Source organism: Protopterus annectens, chromosome 7.part0 (assembly GCF_019279795.1).
Source record: "Protopterus annectens isolate FY-2018-M chromosome 7.part0, PAN1.0, whole genome shotgun sequence".
NCBI lineage: Eukaryota > Metazoa > Chordata > Ceratodontiformes > Protopteridae > Protopterus > Protopterus annectens.
Genome location: NC_056739.1, coordinates 28,670,971 through 28,697,128, shown reverse-complemented (window position 1 = coordinate 28,697,128; position 26,158 = coordinate 28,670,971). Strand labels below are relative to the sequence as shown.

General features: G+C 39.7%; 1 protein-coding gene across 1 annotated transcript in view; it reads left to right on the top strand.

Moving 5' to 3' along the window:
- The window catches only part of LOC122805777, a 407,858-nt gene that overhangs the window by 79,496 nt on the left and 302,204 nt on the right, over positions 1-26,158 (top strand). Inside the window, exons 4-5 of the mRNA XM_044076043.1 lie at positions 4,352-4,687; positions 5,635-5,970. Of these exons, the coding sequence (XP_043931978.1) occupies positions 4,352-4,687; positions 5,635-5,970 (672 nt within the window). The remainder of the gene's footprint in view (positions 1-4,351; positions 4,688-5,634; positions 5,971-26,158) is intronic.

Here is a 26,158-nt window from a genome sequence, read left to right as displayed (position 1 = left end):
TGTTTCCTACAGACTGCTGAGAGGTGATATATACCTGCTATAAACAGCATCCATGGATCCCAGTCTGATGGACCTTTTGCATATCAGCAAAATGAGCAGCACCAGAACTATTAGATCTAAGGATTTAAACTTTGCTTGAGACTTAAGTAGGCCATGTTGGAGGGACAGGTATGTAGCTCAGAGAATCCCCATTCTCTAGAATAGACTTCCAATCCACGTGAAGCAGAGCCCTTCCCTAACCCTATTCAAGTACAACCTGGACCATCAATGGATGGGAAATTCACTCCTGGTTAAACAGTTTTATCACTGATGGAAAGCAGCAGCCATTAGCGCTGTCCTAACATATACCCTTTAAATTAACCCCTAAGGCATGAAAACTCATGGGATACATTTGGGGTGCATGGCTAGGCTTATAAATGCCCCAGTGGTCTTTAGCCTAGTATAAACCTAAGAACCTATTATCAACATTATTGGTTGGTTGGATGTGTTTCAATTAAAAAAATATATATTTGATTTTGTTTACCAGGAAAGTTCTACTGGGTACAATGCCCATTTTCATAGGAAGGCTTGGGAGAAAAGCTCTAAGAAATAGTAGAGTTACAATACAACAAAGTTTAAAAAACTGTAGAAGAAAGGCATAAAAAATATTACTGCAATACAATAAAATTGAATAAGCAGGAAAGATCACAGAAAGATATTGAGTGTAGTATGTTCTAAGAAGTAACAGTGATGCAGATTATGAAGCATCACTGAAGCAGAAAATTATCAGTATAAATGTAACAACATTAGTAAGCAGTAGTCACATATAACTTGTGAGTGAAATGCATGTCTGAGCAGCAGGATTTCTTTGTATATTTTCCTCAGCTATCATTACTGCATCTTGGACTACATAAACCTGTTGGTCATTCTAAGTGGCTCATCATGTTAATACTCTGCCTTTTAGAATGCAGGTGATGATGGCTGTTGGTTCAGGTGCCCCTCTCAGTTGTATATACTAACAGCTTTGTTAAGTTAAGAAGTGTTTTTGTTTCATCAAACATGGCATGTTTAAATATAGCATACTCAACATATATAGACATTGCAGTTTTCTGTTGTATTTTTACTTCTCCACCCTGTTTGTTGCTATACTTTTACTTACATTAAATTTTATTATTCTGTTTCTCTCCACTTATTTTATTATTATATACAGCAGTACAATGGCCTGCACCCATCCTTCTGGCAAGGCCTGTAAAAACTCACAAGTGGCAGTAGCAGCACCCCCACCACCAACAAAAGCACCCAGCACATCTGGGTCCCAGCCTGCTACAGTCACCTCTACACCTTCTGCCCTACTTACTCCCCCCACCTCAGGGAGTCATGCTCCCATTACAGACACTGTGAAGGACATTGTCAACAGGAGGCTGAATACCAAAACAGACTAAATGAAAGGTTGATATTATATTGTCAAAATGGCATTATAGTGAATGCCATTCCGATGACACATAAAGAACAAAATGCAAAAACTGTGAAACCCTAGTTCACAGATTCTTTCTCTAGGGAAAAAATCTCTAGACCAACAACACAAAACACACCAGTTAAAACATTTCAAAATGAGGGGCTGTGCCCCCCACACCCCCCCCTAACTAAATATACCAAGTCCGAGATTGCACTACAGTGGGGTAACGGGCAATGTCATGGCTCAGGCCAAGTGATTTTATTCCCTAGGAAAAAAAAAATCGCTGACCTCAGCTTTTGCAGTTTTTGCATTTCACTATGTGTCATCAAAATGGCATTCACTGTAATGCCATTTTGACAATATAATATAGACCCCCTAAATGAAGAACCTCCTCTGGCAACTCAAGTCACATCTCTATCCATCACTTTCACCACCATCTGAGACAGGACCCAGTGGTGACAGTAGCAAGGGTGGTAACAAGGCCCAGTGGTGACAATACCAAGGGTGGTAACAAGGCTCAGTGGTGACAGTACTAATGGTGGCAACAAGGCCCAGTGGTGACAATACCAAGGGTGGTAACAAGGCCCAGTGGTGACAATACCAAGGGTGGTAACAAGGCTCAGTGGTGACAGTACTAATGGTGGCTCATAGTCTCCTATGAGGTCTCAGCTGGCAGAAGCTGCAGCTGTGAACACCACATCCTATTCTCCATTCTAGTGTTCCCTTCCCTTTTGTGTCTATGCCCACTCATGTTGAGTGTTCAATTCCCCCCTCATCACTGTCTTCTCTGATTTATGTCTCCTTAACTATTGTGTCCCCCACATCCTGTCAATCATGTCCATCTTCTCCTGCTACCTACCCCAACTCTTACCATCCTACTTCCCTCACTTTCTTTCCCAAATTATTCTTTCTTCATAAATATAAAATAGGTATCTGTTCTCTCCTTCCCCATCTCCATACTGCTCATTCTTTAAGTATTCACTTCTGTTCTATTATCTGCTTACTTCTTTTTTGCAGTAGTATCTTCCATTTCCAGTCCTTAATCTGGTAAAAAAATAGATAAACGCACCTACTTTTGGTCGATATATCTTTTACTTTTCTATACCCTGCCCATCATGTTTTTTTTTTCTTTCTTAACTTCAGTTACCTGAGACTGATATCAGTGTGCATTTAATACTCCCTGCTGCACTGTTCCACATCCATGATGGTGTCAATGCCTCCCTTTGTAATCGTGTCTATGTTATGTAGTTGTTTCTGAGGCCCTGATACCTCCTCTAGCCTTCTACCTTAATCGTTCGTCCCTTATAACTTTCCACAGGTGTCTTCTCTGCATGTATGTATCTTTGAATTACACAAGTATATCATCTCACATGTCTTATGACCAACTGTACTTCCAGGTTTGTAGAGAGTAGCCCTGAGACTTATGCTTGTTAGATGACCACTACTGTAGCACATATGTCCCTCAGGCTGCAGCCTGGTGCAACACGATCTCCCCACAGGTCCCTGTTGCTGTTACGATGTGAAGCTGCTCATTGCACACACTTGCCTGACTGCATACATTGTGAATGAGCATTGTGGCTCATCATGCACACCCAGTAAACAGAATAGGGTTGGCCGCGATTGCGGCAGGACACTTCTGATTTCCTGGGATTACTTTATGATGAAGCCTAGATATTTGGACATTGTTTTAATAGGTGTTTGAAATTTGAAGGATACCAATTCTGTTTGCTTGTATACTGATAAACCATAATGAACATGCAGTAATAGCCTAGAGTATGTGGGACAGTGCTGGACTTCACAGATCCTATTTGAAAGGTGCTGGTTGCAGGACTGAATCATAGTGGAATACAGTAATGTTGACTGACACTAGATGGCAGCTTCTACAGTAGTTCCATGTGTTAAAAAGGAAGAGCAGTCGTAACTTGAGATATTGCAGCTATTGTACTAGGTAAGCATATGTGGCATATTCCCACATGACTGTCTGGGACCTTTCTTTGGATTAATGTGGAAAACCAAGATCATCAGAAGAATGCACTGTTAAGGCCTTTTATTCTGGATATCAGAAAAACATTACTGATTTTTGAAGCATCCTACAGAAACCTACAAGCATTCTCTGATAAAATTCCATAGAAATATCAGAAACTATAGCCAAAGCATGTTCTATTCAGTGACCTAATTATAAGCAACATTCTGAGTGTCAGTGTGCCGAACATTGCATTATATGAAATAATTTAATTCAGCGTGTATGTCTCAGACAGTATACAAGATGGAAGACTATAGTTCCAGAATGGTAAGCAATAAACTAGATGGACCAACTTTGTAAGGCAATAAAGTTATTTATTCATTATGCAATTTATTAAACCATTGTGCAATTGTGTTGAGTGACTTTGTCACGGTCGCACAGAAGGAAAAACAGTCCTAGCACTACACGACTAAACTTGCAGGCAAATTATAACTTTAATTCTTTCTACTCAACTGATAAACACATTTTGCCTCTTTGTAAAGTTTAGAGAGCCAGTTTTTATTTGCTACTAGTGCACCATTTGTAAATTAATTGCACAAAGTCATAATCTACAGGAATGGAAGCTGTGAGAAGCAAACCTGAGCATACAACAACAGCTCATTCATTCAGTCTTGTTGAAGTCCAGTACACCAAAGTATGCATCAGCCATTGCTTACCTTCAGTAGATTTTGTGCTATACATTTAGGTTTCATTAACATTACAATGATTGTGTGATTGTTTTTCTCAGTGTTTTTGTTTTCATATCACTAAATTGTTTATAAAAACTATCTGCAAGCCCAATCCGCTTTTCAGACCACTAAATTCTTAATAAAAGCAATGTGTACTGTAACTTGTTGTAAAGATGACAGTCATCGTTACGTTTATCACAGAATTTTTATTTGCCCCTGTTGCAGATGTTGCACCTTCAAAAACTACACCCGACACTAATGTTACAACCCAGCAGGAAAAAGTAATGCTGTTGCCATGTTATTTCACCGTCGAGTCTGGATTGGTGGACTTGAATCATCTTGTGGTTCAGTGGGAATTTAATGGAAAACATTTAGCAAAATTTAGTAACAACATTATGCTCGACAGCAAACATGCAAAGCTTTCTGTGGATGAGCTGAAAAAAGGAAATGCTTCCCTGGTACTTACGGACGTTTCATCAGCAGATGCAGGGTATTATACATGTGATGTCAAATACCTCTCTGACAACAAACCGAGAGTCTCCATCACTTTACGTGAAAATGGTAACAATTTTTATGCATCCATAAACTTCATCTTCTTTCCCATTTTTACTTCAGATGTCACACAATATTGAATTCAGATGAAATAGATCCACTGAAATCAGTGTTCTACCACACTTAACAAATTCAAAACAAAATAGTTAAAACGTTTTGATTTTCTAAAATTTATGTTCATTATAAAGCCATATTCAAGTTTAACCATCCATTAAAAGTAAGATCGGTTTTAGCTTTATTTAAATTTGTTAGAATTGCAGTTCACATAACATGACCTAACTTTTGACCAACGTATCCATTGCTGTAAAAAAAGGTCCTTCTATGTTGCACAGCTTATAAACACAGCAATTGTGGCTAGATCTAGGGATGTCATTGTCCCCCTTTACTTACCCTCAATTGGCCAGTAATTGAATATAATGCCCCCTCTGACACGTATCTATCCAGACACATGCAACAATTGGAACACCTATAGAAATACCTTACGAAAACAACCAACTCAAAGCCCTGTCAGTATAGTAAGTATCCTACAGACTGCTAAGAGGTGACCTGTGACTGGCATGCAAGGCATCCTCTGACCCAGTACTACTGGATTTTCTGCACATCAGTAAGTCAAATGTCATCAGAAATACTCAGTTTGTTTTATAGTTAATTTATTCCATTTGTACAGAACTTGGAAACATGAAGTGTTGTTTTATTCACAAACTTTCAGAGCTTAAGATAACTGCCTATAGGTGAAAATATTTAGTATTTCACAGCAAACATTGAACTTAACTGTTTTGTTTTCAAAGGGTCTCTTTAAATTTTTATTTTTACTTTCCTCTCCCATTGTAGAATAGCACCAAGAATTCACCCCTTGCCACCATTTTCCAGTAATTAATTTTCAAACAGAACAGTAGACCTTGTTGCAAATATACATCCATTTCGTAACACTAAACTTTTGTTTCCTTCTGTTGCAGATGTTTCACCACCAAATGTCACAACCGGATCCCAAGAAAAAGACCAACAGAGACCCACAGTGCTGTTGCCATGTTACTTCAGTGTCAACTCTGGGACAGCGGACTTGGATCATCTTACAGTGCGGTGGGAATTCCATGGAAATCATGTAGCCAAGTACACTGATAATGTCCTTTTTAACAGCAGAAGGGCACAGCTCTCTGTGGAAGAACTGAGGAAAGGAAATGCCTCCCTGGTTGTCATTAATGCTTCACCAGCCGACGCAGGGGATTATACATGTGATATCAGTTACAAGTCAGACAATAAACCAAGAGTCACTGTCATTTTAAACATTCAAGGTAATACCATATTTGCATTGCACAAACTTTGTATTGTTTCACACTTTCCAAGCTATATGGCATGAGGATAAGATTTTTAAATATATTTCTGAGTTCTTAAAATGTATGCTCACTCCAGAGTTAGAGTCAAGCTCAACGTTTCAATGTTTGTGCCAGTACTGACTTTGAGACAACTTTTTATGCATTCTGGTTAGTGTTTCATTTATTAATTTACTCACTTATGCATCCGGCAGTATCAATAACTCTGTTGTCAGTACCCCATTTTTTCTTATTCATTCCAAGCTACATGTAACTGTAGAACTTTGACGTCTGCTTGACAGTCAGAGGCATTATTTCAGAGCTGCTGTTGCGCTGAGGTTTTGCTCTCCCTGCGCTCTGCTTGCATGTGTTAGGTATATATGCATGCAGTCTGAATTAGCATTCGATTAGATTTCCATACGGTTTACAGATGTGCACCGTGCATACATTCCTTATCTTCATCTTCTCTTTCCTTATTACATCTTTCACCTTCTGTCTCTTACTCCACCCTCTTGTCTTTCTATACAGATATCCTCCCATGCACCCCATCTTCTTCCTACTGTTTCCTCCTTTTTGTGTGTCCCATCCTATTGTTTCCTCCTTCTTGTGTGTCCCATCTTACTGTTTCCTCCTTCTTGTCCATTTCCATTTTGTCTTTTCGCTTCTGAAAAATGCAGTCACTAACATCTCTACTACTTATATTGTCCCCAACAGTCTCCCATTCTGTTTTGTACCCCACATCCTCTGCCACTTTTGATTATGTTCTCCCCCAAAGGTCTCCAGTTCTGTTTTGTACCCCACATCCTCTGCCACCTTTGATTCTGTTCTCCCAAAAGGTCTCCCATTCTGTTTTCTACCCCACATCCTCTGCCACCTTTGATTCTGTTCTCCCAAAAGGTCTCCCATTCTTTTGTGTACCCCACATCCTCTGCCACCTTTGATTCTGTTCTCTCCAAAGGTCTCCCATTCTTTTAGATAGCCCACATCCTCTGGCATCATTGATCTCCCTGACCCAGACCTCTGCCTTAAATCCCAAGTACCCTGAGCCTATTAGGCTCATTTTAAAACTATTTAGAACTATAGCATTCATGTTACACCTCATATGTTATGTCATTACAACAGGATAGGACTTTACAGAATTTAGAATTACACTCCGTATACATCATCATATGTGGGGTTGAACTAGTACATTAACAATGGAACTGTTTGTAAAGTATGGTCCCAGAAACAATATGGTGAAAATAATTGTTGAAGGTAACACATGGACAGGTATGAAGAGTTCTAGAAATAGTTTGTGACTGTAACTCAACACTGGAACTGGGCACCGTTATAATACTAATAATGCTATTGTTGAGAAGAAACAGCTTTTGTCTAGAAGAACTGCCTTTCAAAAACAAATTTATTCAGTGATAGGAAACCACTTTGCCATAAAGCAGTAATATATTGATAAGGGAGAGAGAGTTTGTGTGACAGTTGTAGGCCTCTCCATGGAGGAAGCATGGAACAGACAGATACCGCTCTTCCCTTTAGCAATGACTCCGATGAGTAGAAAAAACATGGGCTGACAGCATCAGTTTTGCCTAACATGGAATGTATTACCTCCATTCTACTCCTCAATATCAGCGGTGAGACAACAGCGACTCTGTCTGCAAGGCCTTGGTTTCATATGTTGTGCTGCTCTGGCCCCATCCTTTCTTAGGACGGAGTCGTTGAGAACGGCAGCCTTACCGAGTGCTCTACTCTTTGCTGTCAGCCTGTAACACCTCTTTTAAATTAATACAAACAGCACTGACTGTGATTTCCTATTGAGAATGAGATCAAGAAACTCAAAAATCAGAGAACAAATACTAAGATTTAGCGCAACCAAGTGCAAGGAAATTAGCGCTTCACTGTAGCCACACAAATCCCGACCACACTAGTACTGAGGGAAAAAGGTAATACGCGCTCACTCGCTCTCAGCTTAGTTCTGTCATCATACAGAGCAGTTATGGCATCCTGCTTCCTAAATGAATCTTTCATCTGCATTAAAAGCCTTGCTGCATTTCTGGATTTATATATCTAATATGTTTTCGAAGTGCTGTTTTCTGGCAGGAAGTAAGCCGTTTTTTCTCCTTTTTCATTCAAGATTTAGAAGTGCTAGCTGTAAAAAAAAGAAACAAGATTTACTGCTACAGATTGTGTGTCCGTTATTTGTCAGAGGAGGTGGCGTGTTAGCTAGTTACCTGCTAGTTAATCACATATTGATACAAAGAGAAGCTCAGGATATTGCTTAGTCTAGTTTGACCTTAAAATAGTTAATCAGATCAGCAGTTCAACTTTCATTCAGCTGTTGCTGCTACATTTTTCTTATCAGACTTTCAGCTGTCTGCATATACATGCACTGCTTTCCTGTCTGAGCATATCACACCCAATACCTCCACCCCAAAAATTACTGTTTTGTTATAGGGTGAGGCCTTGGTGGTAGTGAGCTGCACAACTTAAAATCCCTACATGTGACTGAAAGTCAAAATCTGTACAAGAAAATACTTCAGAGTGAATTAGAAACTTCAGGCAATAAACTCTTAGAGGAGTGCTACTTTTTAGGTAAATATACACTTTTTAACATCCCAAAGTCTATATAACATACAACAATCTAGGTACAATCTTTCAATGGGTAATTACCTTACCCCCCCCCCACCAAAAATATACCTGTACCCAACCTTTTGCCAGCCAGGCACCTTCTCACCTTAGTTTTCCTCAAGAAACTAAAATTCTAATTAAAATGTCATCACCTGTCTGGGTTAAAATAACTCTCCAATTACCAATTTCTTTTGACATGCCGTCTGAGTACCTCCTCAAGTCTCTCGGAAGATTACTATTTTCTGTGTATTAGGTGTACTAGGACTATAGCCAACTAACTTCAGATTTCCATAACAAATCCCCATATTTCTAGCATCAAACACCTTGGAGTTTTTAAATAGGAACTCTGTATCATCAGAATACAGATGGATTTTGTTTTAATCGCTGCTGGTTGCTAAAACATTCATAGCTGGAAGAAAGAGGGACACACCTTTGTCTTATTCCTCTGTATAACCAGACTTGTGGTGCATCATTCATTCTCTCCAAATGACCATATTATTTTATTCTGTTTTACTTTTATTCTTTAAATAGAGTAGAACACCCATCTCACTGGGGTTACAAACAGAACAAGAAACAATGGCTTTTCCCATTAGCGGTCCCCACAGCAGAACAACGGCCAGCAGAACGATTGGCAGTGGAGTTTATTTGGTGTTGGGTGGCCAGCCTGATGTCCAACCTTTCACAGAAGGCACACACATGCACACACTCACACCTAGGGCCAATTTAGAGTGTCCAGACCACCTTCTGCATGTCTTTGGAATGTGGGAGGAAACCCGTATGACCGCAGGGAGGACATGCAGACTCCACAAAGAGGCTCTCCAGCCGAGAATCGAACCGGAGAACCTCTTGCTGAGAGGTGGAAAAGTTAACCACTACACCACCACGTCCACACATTTTATTGCATTGTCCCATATGAATGTTATATTCCAAGGCTCTTGACTGAAACATTTTACAGCAGGATCTACTCATGTAGTTGTTCTGTTTCCACTAAGAATCCCTGTTTAAGTCAATCTTACTATGCTTGCCCTGTGTGTGTGTATGTGTGTGTGTAGTTTTATATATATATATATATATATATATATATATATATACACACACACACACACACACACACACACACACACACACACATATATATATATATATATATATATATATATATATGGTTTACTATCACATAGTCAACACACAAAAGACATTCTTACTTCAAATGTCACCTAAAATGTTGAACACAGAATATTGAGAAGGTCAGAATGTTGCAAACACACATCCTGTTGTGAATCCGACCTTTATTGACATCCGTAGAATACAATCCACCCCTGCACATTATATATTCCAACTCCAAGATCATACTACAGTGGGGAAAAGGGTAAATTCCTGATCCCCACTGTACCGCGATCTCTAGTTACAAGATCAACCTCATCTGTGCGAATTCACTGTGCATTCGCTGATCTGCCACTTGCACAACTCAAGGATCGGCAACATGGGTCAGCCAACTGTAATCTATCAACCCGTGGTCACCGAACCTACCCTTGGAATTTTAAATGTAAATATGTATGTATGTGTGTGTGTGTGTATATACATATATATATATATATATATATATATATATATAGATATATATATCTATATATATATATATATATATATATATATATATATATATATATATATATATATATATATATATAGACACACACACACACACACACACACATGGAATTATTTAAATTGATTGCATACCATTTGTGTTGACGTGCGTAATGTCAAAACAAACTGATTGACATTATGCAAGTCGACAAGCTACTGCACATTAATCTCAGCTCATCTAAAACTTCTAAAAACACAAAGAAAGCACACCTCCTGATAATTATATAGTCTAACTTCCAGATCACACAATCCATGGGGAAAAAGGTATATTCCCCTATCCAGGGATTGTTGATCTCGCATGCCTGTTGACCATCTGTTTAGTCAACCAAATTGTGTCAGTTAAACTGATCTCGACCAAAGTACCTTTCAACAAAATTACTGGGACCCATACATGTCTCTCTGCATCTCACAGTAACTATATCTTATTTGGCATGACTGTTTTGGTTTATTATACTGTAACTGTTAAAATACCTGGGTAGTGGCTGAAGAGGGTGTTGTACCAGTTAAAATTGTTAAACAGAAATAAAGTAAATAAATCTGGTCTCCTGTTACCTTTGTCTTGAGTTGCGTAAAAGAAGCCTGAACCCTTGAATCCAAATATAATGAATTTAGAACAATGATTTAATGAATATAAATGATCTTCCTTTAAAAACCATATCCAATTACAACTGTACACCGCAAGTTGTATTAATTAGTCCTAATACTGTTATGTGTACCAATTACTGCCGAACGGCCCATGCAGAATTTAGTATCTTGTATATTTCATGTTGCATATTATATACATTTTGTAGACAATACAAATGGGGATTAGAGGACCTTTTATAATTTTAGTCCTATGTTATATTTAATTCCATCTCATGTTTTCTGATATGCATCAACTGCTATATTTCATACTTCTTTAGTTATATTAAGTTAATATTGCCATTTCTTCATGTTTTCTGCTGTGTTTCTCATGTCATTACTAACAATGGTCTTTGGACCAGTCCTCCAGTCTAGTTAAACAATGAACAACATGCCTCAGACCACTGTATGAAACTGTGAAGAACGCAGACTAGATTTTGTTTACCATCTTCACTCTGTACAATGCACCAGCTGTCTACTCACCTCTCAAATTCCATTAAAGCCCTAATATTTTGCTTTCTCCAGATTCTACTTACTACATCTTTACCTGCTTATAATATATCCAGTCCTGTGCATTATTCCAAAACTGCAAAGCCATACCTTCATAAAGCAATAGAAAACCTATTTTAATGTAAGCATATTAATAAGAAAATAAAAAAAAATACTATAAAGGCCTCATGGCACATAGGGATAAAGCCCATACTGTGCCCCAGAGTATATTTGTTTGCTTAGTTGCATCAGTGCTGGAGGGGCTGCAGGGGGATGAGAAAAATGAAAGGCTGACATTAGCTCACCCATCCTAAGGGGTTGGGAGGCAGGCAGGCAGCCTAGGCTTAGTACAATAAAGCAGTATTACTAGTCTGGAAAGTTCTCTGCTGTATAAGAGATGTGCCACATAAGAGGAGGTACACGCAAGGATGTGCACATGCATTTCCAGAAGACAGACTGAAAAGACTGCCACATGGCGGTGGGAGTTAGCGTACACTCCCAGCAGCAATACGACACTCCCACAGCACCTTTCATTTCCTTACTGGCCCAGACACAGATCTGGTTGCGCCTGGAGGGGACGAAGACTAAGGAGAGTGCAGGAGACCCACTGAACCAGACAAGGAAAGGAGCTGGCGGTAGCAGTAATCATTTGATATGTCGGGACCCACTAAAGCTAGTCCCAAAATGCACAGACTGAATGGCCAAAAGATCGGACTTGTATATACCAAGTCCTACATACCATTTCTCAGAATATTCCCTTTTCTTTGAGGTATGGTGATCTTGGAGTTGGTATATATAATTCTGTTACTGGCTCTGGGTCACCTGGTACGATAAATTCTGTTACCAGCTGTGGGTCACCTCATAAACTTGCCCATTTTTCTTGACTATCCTTTGTTTCCAAAGACACTGCTGCTACCCTGTCAGTATTATACAAAGAAGAACCGCGATTGTCTCTGTTTAATGATAAAGCTAATAAAGGAGAAATTTATCCATTCCTCCAGAATCCATGAAGACTAGCAATGCAGCCAATTACCTTGAAAGAAAAATAAATAAATGCTGAGCCAGTGACCAGAGCATTTCACATGTGATTAAATAAACTCTTGAATGAAATAGAATTCAGAATGAAATGAAACTTTAATAACTGATTAGTGTTATCTTCAAAGTTATAAAATACTTCAGGTCAAACAAGGAAGAACTCAACACTAGTTTAAGTAAAGTTCAGATTTCAAAGCACAACATCTGTCATTAAATGAAATACAAGCCTGGCTGTATGCTATAGAGGGATGGAGCCCTCATTAAGACCAAGGCGACTAGGTTTGAATACCATCCACTACAAACACCAATCAGTGGAGGAATGAGTGTGTAGGACTAACTTCTGCTTGCCTCTTCTGGGGGGGGTGGGGGATGGGAAAGGTCCACCCAGAAGCACACTCGGTCATTGTGATTTCCTGGTGAGGACTTGTGGGACACAACTGCTCATGCTTCTTGGGGAGTCAGGGTTGCTTGTGAGTAACACCACTTATGGAAGTGCAGGGACTACCTCTGCATTCAACCCACTGTAGAGACTCTCCCCTTGTGTTATACCACATGCATGCAGGGTGACAGTTATATAAGAAAAAGACGTACTACTACTAGAAAGGCTCACCCAGATTCTGCTACAGTTTGCTGTGAGGGAAAGGTTAGTTTGATTTTTATTTGTTGTGTTTTTATTACTTTATTGCCTTTTTCTATTTTGTGTACTGTGATTTGTTTTCTTTACACTTGTTTTACTTCTGCTTTTAACTGCATATTAAAACTTGAAAAGAGACCACAGCTCTGTCTCTTGTGAGTCAGACAGAAATTTTTCTTACCCGGTTACTGTTGTGTTCTTAAACACCACTATTTTTCTAGTTGCCTGCCCCTTATGTTAATTTGACCATATATCTCATTTCCTCTCTGCTTTTACTGGCTGGTGTGGGTAAGCACAAAATTATCATTTTGTGAAATCACTTATTGGCCATCCTACTGTATTCCATAGTATCAGAATACAAAAGTGACCACCCCCTTCAATTTATCTTGCTGTTTTAAAAATAGTGACTCTCCACTAAAACTTTAACTTTTTAGACAGGAAAAACTTAAGTTACCTACTTTCACATCTAACTCCTCTACTGCACACTGCAGTGTTTAGGATAAATCATTTTTTTATCTTATCTTTAAGCATCTATTGCAAGACCACCAGTTATTGTAGAGCCCACACTCTGCCTCTCAGTAGTCATCTTGGGATTAGTGCTTCTGTTTTCTCCTGGTGAGAGAAAGACTGCAGTTACATTATTTACTGGAGACTGCTAATCATCAGAAAGCTTAATAACTGCTTTATAGTTGACAGCTGGAATCTGTGCTTACATTCTGATCCTGGTGAGAGTAGGAGCAGAGTGCATTGATTCCTGACTCTTTCTGATTGGAGAGTGAGTGCCTGTGCTTAACATACCTGATTGGTTTGGTTGCTATTCAAGGCATCTACCAGAAAAAGGCTACAAGCCTGCAGACCCTTGCATCATCTGGGACAAGACTGTGGATCAACAAACAGGCCGTATCCTGCTTCTCTTCTTGGGAATGGAGCTAAAACTAGCTAGTAGTTTTAGCTAGAACTAGACAGTTTTTTTTTTTAGTTTCAGCATTCAAATCTCTTTCCTTGTGCTCAGCACTTGCTCAGAACACATACTTAAATTAATAAGCACCTATCCAGGCTTGTCCATGGGTCAGCTCCCAGTGTTTTCTCCTGTCCACCTGATGAACCTGGGCATCTTGGGGCAATGTAGCAATTGCCTCATGTACACCGACAACCCTCTCCTCCTACCACCCAACACTACAACCTGTGAGAGATACACTTATATAGCCAAACTGGAAGCCAAGTTCTCTCCAGCCAAAAATGGACTAGTCAGTCAAGAGGAGAAGGTTAATACCTGCACCACACCACACTCAACACATAGTCCTTTAAAACCTACACTATCAAAACCCACTCATAGAAACACAAAGCACACACCCACATTCACGGAGGGTCTCAATAAAAATCTGCCCAAGCAACAGAGACCTCCCAAGCTGAAAAGCAGACAACCACCACCCCCCAACACTACCCAAATGACACATAGCCCACAAAATCAGTGTGCCACTCAACCTCAGCCCATAAGGCAAAACAACTTACCCAACACACTAGCCATAGGTGACTCTATAGTCAGGTACACTGATGTCCCACTCACCAGGCTAAACAAGGAGACGGTTACTGTCAGCTGCTTGTCGGGTGCCAGGATCTGCCACATAATGCACGCACTCAGGTCACTTCACAACAAGTACAAATATGACTCTGTCATTATCCATGTTGGTGTGAATGACCTGAGAAGTACCTCCCTGGACTACATGAAAAGAGTCATGGAGGAGCTCTCAGATCTTGTAGCCCAGGCAGGTATGACCCTAGCCCTGAGTAGCATCCTGCCATCGCCCAGAATGATACCACCATGCCCCAGGATTCCCACTCTTCATTTCTTAAGATACTGGAAAATATTAAGGTACAACCCAATACCTTAATTATGGGCGATTTCAACTACCCCACCATCAGCTGGGAAAACTACTCATGTACCAACTCATTCACTCAAAGTTTTCTGGAATTCATAAATTGCAAAGCCTTGGATCAGCTTGTCCACACCCCCCACAAGGGGCAGCAATATCCTGGACCTGGTCATTACTGATATGGGTAACTGATGTTCCACACCAGAGGTCAACTCCTCGCTGGTCAGATCCGACCACAAGCTAATCACCCCAGACATCCATATCCCAGCCCCGCCCCCCATTAAGGAAACCACAGTCAACAACTACTCCAAAGCCAACTTCATGCTTCTTAAGACAGAAGTGGTAAACTTCACGACACCCATGCAGACGGAAAATAGAGGTACGACAGCTGAATCTTACACAAATGCACAGTATAAGCACATACCCGAGTGCATGGATCATGCTATCCCCAACAGAACCAAGACACTACCCTCCAAAAAAAGGAAGCCAATCTGGTGGTCCCCTGCCATAAACAAACTCTACAACAGAAGGAAGAAGCTGTTGCACAAAAGAGTAAAATCTCACAATTGGAGGAACTCCCTGTTCAGCCTCAGCAAGAAGCTGAGATCCCTTATAAAATCCTCCATAGCCAGGTGAGTGGGGGGGGGGGGGTAAAGTTAGCAGTAAACCTATCTGCCAGGATGTTGGCAATATCAGTTGGTTCTGTATATTTACTGCCATTGTGCTGTAGCTCAGAGCAGATCTGAATGTTGCCATTATGTCAAGAATCTCAATGGCAACATTCAGATCTGCTCTGAGCTACAGCACAATGGCAGTAAATATACAGAACCAACTGATATTGCCAACATCCTGGCAGATAGGTTTACTGCTAACTTTACCTCCCCACTCACCTTCCAAAGGGCCCATCTTAATACTGGAAGAATGCAAAGCCCCTGTAATCACAGATGAACAAGTAAAGACTGCACTCTCCAAAGATAAGAACACAATATCCATGAGACCAGACAACATCCCAGGCTGTGTACTGCATGAACTACAGAACGAACTGGCACCCCAACCTAAGTACCATGTTTAATCATAGCCTCACCTCTGGCTGTGTGCCTATTAAATGGTGCACAGTGATGGTTATCCCACTCCACAAAGGCAGTGATACCACAGACCCTGGAAACTACAGCTCCATTAGCCTGATGAGCCTGGTCTGCAAGGCCATGGAACTTATCATCTTAGAGCTTATAAACAAAGACATAGATAACCTCCAAACCCTGGACCCCACTCAGTTTGGGTTTATAAAAGGTAGATCATGTCTACTAAACCTGATTGACTTCTTTGAAGCAGTCACTAGAGCAGTAGACAAGGGCAAGGTAGTGCACACAGCCAATCTTGACCTCGCCAAGGCTTTCTATACCATGCCCCTCTCTGGAATTATAGATAAACTCACTAAACTGGGCATAAATCCCTATGTCACATGATGGGTGGCCAACTGGCTCACTGAAAGAACCCTCACAGTAAAAGTAGCTGACTCTAAGTCCAACTTCAGACCAGTGATGAGTGGAGTACCACAGGGTTCAGTCCTGGGTCCTCTCCTGTTTGGCATCTACTTCTCTGAAGTGCAGGCCAACACAGAAGGTCTTTGGCTATAAAGTTCACAGATGACTGCAAACTGGGAGCCATAATAGAATCATCTAATGATGTAGACATTCTACAAAAGGGCCTCACAGAGACAGATGCTTGGTGTCAAAGTCATGGCCTCAAGCTCAATGCCAAGAAGTGCATTGTCATCCCCTTTGGGAAAAACTCATTACCCATGAACTACCACATAGGCAGTAGCTCACTAAACACAAAGTGTGATAAGAGACCTTGGGACACAGGTGGACAGTAGTCTCTCCTTTGATAACCACATTGCCACAGTAGTCAGGAAATCCTTCTACATGGCACACCTCATCACAAAAGGGTTCTCCTCTAGAAAAAAGGAGGTAATTGTTGCTCTCTACTCATCCCTCATCAGGCCCATTATAGAGTACAATGCCCTATTTGGCATGTATCTCACAAGACACCTACAACAATTGGAAAGGCCACAGAAATACCTCACTAAGAGGATTACTGGCCTCAAACAGATGCCATATGCAGACCGTCTCAAAAAAACTCCAGCTCTACTCCATCGCATATCGCCTATTCAGAGGTGATCTCTGCCTAACATAAAAAGATATGTCAAACCCAGAGCTGTTGGACATGCTACACTCAGAGAAATCCCAATCTCTCCAAACCACACGCTCCAGGGACCTAAACCTTGTCATCACAATAAACAGAACATGCTGGAGGGATAGATTCCTGTCCCAGAAACTTCCCAAACTCTTGAACAAACTACCCATTCGGGTCAAGCAAAGGTCCTTATTTTCCCTCTTTAAGAAAAATCTTGATGACTGGATGGGAAATAGGAAATTCACCCCAGGGATCACTTCTGTGGCACTGCTTGAGAAGGGCACAGGAAAATAATTTTCTTGGGTGGCGAAAGCCAGGGAACCTTTTTGGCTAGGCTTATACAGGCCCCAGAGCCAGTAGCCTAGTACCTACCTATGAACCTGTGAACTACCACTGCTAAATGCTGGCCTCTGTTGGGTTACTAGCATTCTGTGATTGGGAAGAAATGTGTCCATTGGGCAGGGAGCTAATAAAAAAATAAATGAAAGAAACAATTACAGCAAACACAGGATGAAATACTTTGAGGCTCAAGTCATTTTCAAAGCTAGCAAAACTTTTTTTAGAAAAGGTTGTGTAATAGCTACCTGTATGCACCAAGTAGCCATACAATTTTTGTGAAAATGAATGTTATCAGCAGTCAGTCCATTAAGTTATCCAAGTTAACTTCATCAGATATTTTTTTCCTGGAAAACATTGGTAACTTAACAAAATTGTTCACAGAGAATACGATGAAAAGTTGGCAAAAGCTATTCTGGAGCAGGTTACCTCAGACACACATAACTGTATCCATTCCTATACAAAGCAATATATTAGTGGTACAGGAAGGAATGTGTTTGAAAAGAGATTGTATACACACTTCAAGCTGGGTACTGTTTATTCAGCATCTGATAACACATTACTGCAAGTAAGGTTTATACCATACAAATCAAAGGAGTATTAGAAATGGGCTTAAATTAAAAGTAACAAAAAAGTGTCATCTTTGGTAAGTACCTGTCAGCAGCTTACAGTATAAACAGCGCGCACTTTCGGAGTGTTAGAGTCATGTGGCGTCTAGACACCTACACAGACAAATCCCTGTCCTTTCCACACATTGTATCGTTAACCAGGAAAACATTCAGTGCAGACCAAGTAATAACCAAAGAGATTGCATCCAAGTCAAAAGAAATGTTTATTCCTCTGCACTCTGTCCTGATAAGATAATTACAGAATATAGCACTCCTCTTAGTATGCATCTGTCCAAAGACACAACACAAATAGAAACACCCACAAGTCCCTATCTAAAAAGGGAACTAAACTAAAGCCCTTCAGCTACAAACATGGGTTTAAAGCTCTGTCTCTGCACAGTGATTTATGTATAGCGTTCTGTGCTGTTAGGGACTCAACCCTCCTTGATTTCCTTCACCCACACAAAACAAATGTCCGTCAAACAATTGTACTAAGGAACTGAATCGCCATCAGTAAATAAGGCACATTGGGGCGGGGCAGAATGATTACTCTGTGGCGCCTCCATCTCTGGAATAATCTTCCAACCCCTTTGAGGAGAGTGATGTCCCCACAAATTATCACATTAATGACAACGCCCTAAGCATGCAGTCAGTTGTGAGGGATTTGGGCACCCAGATTGACAGCAACCTGACATTTGACCACCATGTTGCTTCCATTGTACAGAAAGCTTTCTACACCCCCATCAGGTTTAACAAAAGACAACATAGCTGAATCTATCAATACATTCTTTACTGAAACCGTACAAACTCTAGCCCAACAATATCTCACTGTCACTACAACAGGTGTCCCACCCCCACTAACTACATGCCCACTTTTAAACTGCAACTCACCCCAACCTCCTACATAAGAAAACTAGTATCCCAGCTGAAACCCACTACACTAGGAATAGATTCCCCCCCCCACAATGAATTTCTAAAACTGGTAGCAGCAGAAATAGTTGTATCAGTTTCTATACTAATCAATAGATCAGTTACTGAAGCTACATTACCCCTGATCTGGAAAACTGCCTATATCATACCTATTCACAAAAGAGGCACATCCTATGACATATCTAACTACCGACCAATTGCTATACTATCTCCACTGGCTAAAATATTAGAAAAATGTTTCCACCATCAACTCATGTCCCACCTTATAAATCAGGAACTCATATCTCCATCTCAACATGGTTTCCGTCCAGGTCATAGTATCACCACAGCTTTGTTAGCATTCACAGACACCAAAAACCATAACAGGAACAATGGTAAACTTACTTCTGCCTTTTTCTTAGACCTATCAAAAGCCTTTGATATGGTTAGCCATGACAAACTAATCTGCCACCTCAAAAACCTAGGATTAGACAAGCAATCAGTCTCCTGGTTCAACAACTATCTTAAGGACAGACAACAAGCAGTACAGTGGAACAATAACTTGTCTCCACTTTTACCAGTCACTCTTGGGGTACCTCAGGGATCAATACTGGGCCCCTTGCTATTTTCAGTTTTTACAAACAATCTCTACTCAGCTGCAAATAGCACTAGCCTTATCCAATACGCAGACGATTCCACTATAATATGCAGTGCCTCTACCCTGCAAGAACTACACAATAAAACCCAGGATAATTTCCACTCAGTTGAAAACTGGCTTACTGACAATGGCCTCTTTCTTAACCCCAAAAAGACCAAGATCCTGCTATTTCACCCCCTCACAAAATACCACCCTTACTGACACTTTCTATATTCAGTCTAAAAATGGTACACTTATCACACCCGAATCTCACACAAAACTACTAGGCGTCACCATTAATAATAAGTTAAAATTTGATATCCACATTAATCTAGCTATTAAAAACACTCACATAAAGCTTGGTAGTCTCTACAAACACAAATCCTACTTGACCCATACTGCTAGGACCACAATTGTTCACACTCACTTGCTGTAAACATTACTTTATGCATCCCCAATCCTAACAAATATATCCAAAAAAGAAACCAGCAAACTGGAAACCTGCTATAATCAAATAGCCAAATTTGCTAATAACTCGTCTTTTAGAACCCATCACTGTCATAACCTTAAACAATTGAACTGGCTTGACCTGCCAAATTTATTAATCTACAATCAACTTATCACTACATATAAGCTCCTCTTCCACCCAAATAAAACACCAGCTTTAAGCAACCTAATTCAGCAGTATTCCTGTCCTAGGCTACTCCGCTCCACAGATAAGTTACTATTAACAGTTACTAGATTACATAACCATGCCAGTGAATCCCTCTACTCATCTTACATAGCCAAAATTTAGAACTCCCTGCCTCCTTCCATTATCCTGGAATCTTCTCTATCCATATTTAAGAAATCTATCAAAAGCCATCTCAGCAACAAATGGTTATGTCCCTGCTCCACACCTGACTGACTTCAGTCCTGCTCCACTCCTGCTATAACTCTTCCTCAAACACACAGTCTCCTGATATGACCATTTAGTCTTATCAATACCATATTCAGATGCATGATGTGACTCTAGATATGATATTTAACACACTTTATTGTTAGTACATGTATTGATCATTATATATGTCTTTGTAAGAAATTAATAATGTGTGCTCATCTATATTGTCTGGTTGAATATACTAGAAACATGTAAAATATATTGTCTGTATGTCTTGCATATGTGTTTCTTTGGAGCTTTTCTCCCCGGGACAACACTGAAAATGGACATGTATCCAGTTGGACTATCCCGGTTAACAAATGTAAAATAAAATAAAATAAATATACATGGTCCACCTTATAAGTAAGGGTATCTCACCCAGGGACAAGGAGGTCATAATATCCCTGTATTCTTCAGTTATAAGGCCCATTATTGAGTTCAATGCACCACCTAGCATGTACCTCGCAAAGCACATGCAACAGCTGGAGAGACCACAGAGGTTCCTCACCAGGAAAATCCAGGGCCTCAAAAATCTACCATACACAGATAAACTAAAAGCCCTATCCTTCTACTCTGTTTTATACAGAATCCTCAGAGGTGACCTCTGTCTGGCATACAAGGTGATCTCAGACCCCGCCTTGATGGGACTGCTGCATATCCGCAAGTCAAGCTCCACTTGAGTAACCCACACATGCGGCCTCAACCTGGTTTGTGACATCAATAGGACTTGTTGACAGGACAAATTTGTGTCCCAGAGACTCCCCCATCTATGGAATAGACACACTCTCCACGTCAAGCAGAGTACCTATTTACCCCTTTTTAAATGCAACCTGGATAACTGGATAAAAAATAGAAAATACATCCCTGGGATTCCACCCGTGTCCCTGCTGGACAGGGGCATTGGGTGTTGAGTTGTCTATGCATGGGCTAAACTCTTGGCTAAGCTTATAAGGGTCTCAGGGCCAATAGTCCAGTAACTTCCTATGATCCTATGACAAATAAAATGGAGTGATACCCTCACTTCCTTTAAGCAATTACTGGCATATGTATTGACACTCAAACTTATCTGGGTTTAACTTGTTTTGCCCAGTTGGAAGTAGGTGGAGCTCTATGATGTTAATTAGCAAGGTGATTCTAGTCCACAAACTGATCATACCTTGTAAACTCTATAAATTCTGTGGACTTTATTGTTCATGCTCTGTATAAAACAACTGGAGGGTTTATTCAGTAACTAAAAACTGGTCCATAAAACTAGTAGTAGTCCCATCCTTTTCAACAAGCTAAACCAATGGGTAAAACCTTTTATTTAAGGGGTAAAATAAAACATTTCAGAGCTTTAACAGAAAGGCTCATCCAGACTCTGCTACACTTTGCTGTGAAAGAAAGGTTAGTTTGCTTTTATTTTTTGTGTTTTGTATTACTTTATTGCCTTTTTATATTTTAAATACTGTGGTTTGTTTTCTTTACCTTGTGTTTTACTTGCATTCTGCTTTAACAACATATTAAAACTTCAAAAGAGACCACAGCTCTGTCTCTTCTGAGTCAAGCATAAATTAAAACTGAGTCAGTCAGGCAAAAATTAGAACTGATCAATTAAGGACTCTTTCATAAGATAGAAGAGGTCACTTAAGGTTAATCATTTGTGAAATGAGGGAGTGGAGCTAGGAACTAAACCTTCTATTTAAGGGGTAAAATAAAACATTTCAGACCTTTACCAGAAATGCTCATCTAGACTCTGCTTCACTTTGCTGTGAAGGAAAAGTTAGTTTGGTTTTATTTTTTGTATTTTGTATTACTTTATTACATTTTTATATTTTGAATACTGTGGTTTGTTTTCTTTACCTTGTGTTTTACTTACATTCTGCTGTAACAGCATATTAAAACTTCAAAAGAGACCACAGCTCTGCCTCTTCTGAGTCAGGCAGAAATTTTTTCCCGCCCAGTTACAGTTGTCTTGTTAAATACCAATGTCTTTCTAGTTGCCTGCCTCTTATGTTAATCTGACCATATATCTCATTTCCTCTCTACTTTCACAGGCTTATGTGAGTAATCACAAAATCATCATTTTTTGAAATCCCTCCCCTTCAACTATTTAAATTTATTGGCCATCATACAGTATTCTATAGTACCAGAATACAAAAGTGACCACCCCTTTCAATCCATCTTGCTGTTTTAAAAATAGTAACTCTCCGCTAAACCTTAACTTTTTAAACAGGTAAAACTTAAGTTTCCTACTTTCACATCTAACTTCTCTAGTGCACACTGCAGTGTGCATTTTTTTTTCATCTTACCTTTAAGCATCCCTGTGACTAGCACTTGCTCTAATACCTGCTGGAAAGCACTAGGACGCCTTAAACTGATACAAGCACTCAACTCTCATTGTTAATAAGGAAAAATTAATTATAGGCACTAAACAGCCTATAATTGCAAAGTACCTTGCTAAGGTAAGGGAAAACAGCTCCTGTACTTTCCAAAAAAAAAAAAAAAAAAAAAAGCACCAAACCAGGCATGTCCAAGGGACAGCTTCCAGTGATTTCTCCTGTCCACCTGGTGAATCTGGGCATACTGGGGAAATGCAGCAATTGCCTCATGTACACAGACAACCCTCTCTTCCTACCACCCAACACTACAACCTGTGAGAGATGCACTTACATAGCCAAAAGGGAAGTAAAGCTCTCTCCACCCAAGATTGTGCTAGACAGTCAAGAGAAGGTTAACACCCACACTACACCTTAAGCAACACATAGCCCTTTTAAACCCACAACTCCAACACCCACATATAGCAGCACTAAGTCCACATATGCAGAGGCCCTTAACTGTAACCTGCCCAAGCCACAAGGACCTCTGAAGCTGAAATGCAAACAAACACCAATCACAACCAAAGTGTCACATAGTTCACAACACCAGTGTGCGACCCAGCAACAGCCTCTAAGGCAAGACAATGTACCTAACACTTTAGTCATAGGTGAGAATATAGTCCGGTACACTGATGTCCCACTCACTAGGTTGAACAAGGAGAAAATTGCAGTCAGCTGCCTGTCGGGTGCCAGGATCCGCCACATAACGCATGCACTCAAGTCACTCCACACCAAGTATAAATATGACTCTGTCATTGTCCATGTTGGAGTGAATGACTTGAGACATATCTCCCTGGACTACATGAAAAGAGACATGGAAGAGCTCTCAGATCATGTGGCCCAGGCAGGTATGACCCTAGCCCTGAGTAGCATCCTGCCTTCACCCAGAATGATACCACAATATAAGGACAAAAGGATTGACTTCAGCAATTGGCTAAGCTTCTGGTGTCATTCAAAGGGGATCCAGTATCTGTCTGCCTGGGACAACATGATCGACAGACCACGATGCTTTGCCAGAGATGGTCTGCACCTGTTGCCCCTGGGATTCAGGTTACTGGCTAAGGCTATTGCCACCCCTATAGTGCCTTTTGTAGGCAAAGTTCAATGGACAAAACCACCACCGTAACAGGTACAAGCATGCAAAATCTGAAGGTAATGCTACTCAATGCTAGAAGTCTAAACCTCAAAATGCACTCTCTCGAGGCACTCCTAAAAATGGAAAACATCAATATCCGTGCAGTAACTGAGACCTGGTTCAAGGCTCCAGAGAGCACCCCTGCAATATCAAGCTACAACTCTTACAGGAATGAAACACTAAAGGTGGAGGAGTGTCAATATTCACCAAGGATATTCACACCACCAGGCTAGTTGCCCAACACAAATGAACAAATGAACAATCTGGTGCAGGAAATAAGACGAATGATGCCTCGGCTCGGACTATTGAACGTTTAATAACACACAAATAGATTCACATAACAGGTTAAGCGCTTTCATCTGACTGGCAGACTTCATCAGAACATAGTTAATTGTTACTGCACTCATTAAATACCACAATTTGGCACCAAAAACTGTATAACACTTAAAAGCATATTACACAAATGCTAAGAAAATAAAAAATAATAAAAAATAATAAAAAATACACAATTGTGCTAAAACATCTGCATAAATATCTTGCGTTACTTGATAACAATATTGATTCTATAAACCTATAAAATGACGTATATATCACTTCTGACATGCCAATATATATATATACATATACATATATCTCATCTATTTAAAACTATTTAAAACTATTGGGACACAATTAAATATGGTTTAATACTAATACAATCATTGATGCCTGGATATCTACTGGCATCAACATATATCTGCCACCTGCTCTCTTTCATTGCCAATAATGCTTTAATATTGCCACCGTACGGTGAAAACTTCACTGTATCAATGATAATAAATTTAAAATAATGTGTTTCTCCTTTATGTAATATATGCCCATATAAGGCATTCTTATTATCCTTGGTTCTAATGCTGTATTGATGTTCATTGATGCGTCGTTTCAACTGTCTCTCAGTCTTACCTATGTAGAATGCATTGCATTCCACACAGGTAGCCAAATAAACCACAAACTTGGTATTACAATTACTACTCCTTCTATATAAATATGTTTTGTTAACAGTATCCAACTTACATCCTTTGACCTCATTGATGAATTTGCATTGATTACACGCTCCACATTTTTTGGTAGATGTGATGTGATTTAATATTATGTACGGGCAGCCCTAATGCATTGCCCTTTGAAAATATTTTTGAACACATGTAGAGGATGATTACTACTGTACTCCAAGTAGTCATTAGAGAAAGTCTTTTTCCTATATATACAGGATATGAATCCATCATCCCCTTGACTAATATATGTGTCCAAAAATGCTATTCCACTAGTACTAATAGAATGAGTGAATTTAAGAAATTCTGTTGTTTTGTTGATGTAAAATCTGAAATCATCCTCTACATGTGTTCAAAAATATTTTCAAAGGGCAATGCATTAGGGCTGCCCGTATGTCCTCTACCAGAGAAATCATGTTAAAAGAAATGGATTTTATAAAATCTATGTTCGCTATTAGGGGGTACCCAGAAATTCTTTTGAATGGCATCGTTAAGTATGTTATTAGTGAATGGGGTAAAAGTATGTGCCCTTATTAGGGAATTTAGGTAGTGTGATTTCAACACAAACCAATAACCCTGAAGATGAACATATTCGTAGAGTGTGTGTGTTAATGTATTCACCAATAGTACATAATATTGAAACCTTCATCAGAGAAAGATGGAATCAGGTTATAAGTGATGATGACATAACACAGAAATTGGGTATACATCCCAATATTGTATATAAGACAGGTTTCAATATTAAGAAGTTATTGGAATCTAAAAGCACTAATAAGAAAAGAGGAATCACATCTACCAAAAAATGTGGAGTGTGTAATCAATGCAAATTCATCAATGAGGTCAAAGGATGTAAGTTGGAAAATGTTAACAAAACATATTTATATAGTAGGAGTGGTAATTGTAATACCAAGTTTGTGGTTTATTTGGCTACCTGTGTGGAATGCAATGTATTCTACATAGGTAAGACTGAGAGACAGTTCAAACGACGCATCTATGAACATCAATACAGCATTAGAACCAAGGATAATAAGAATGCCTTATATGGGCATATATTACATAAAGGAGAAGCACATTATTTTAAATTTATTATCATTGATACAGTGAAGTTTTCACTGTACGGTGG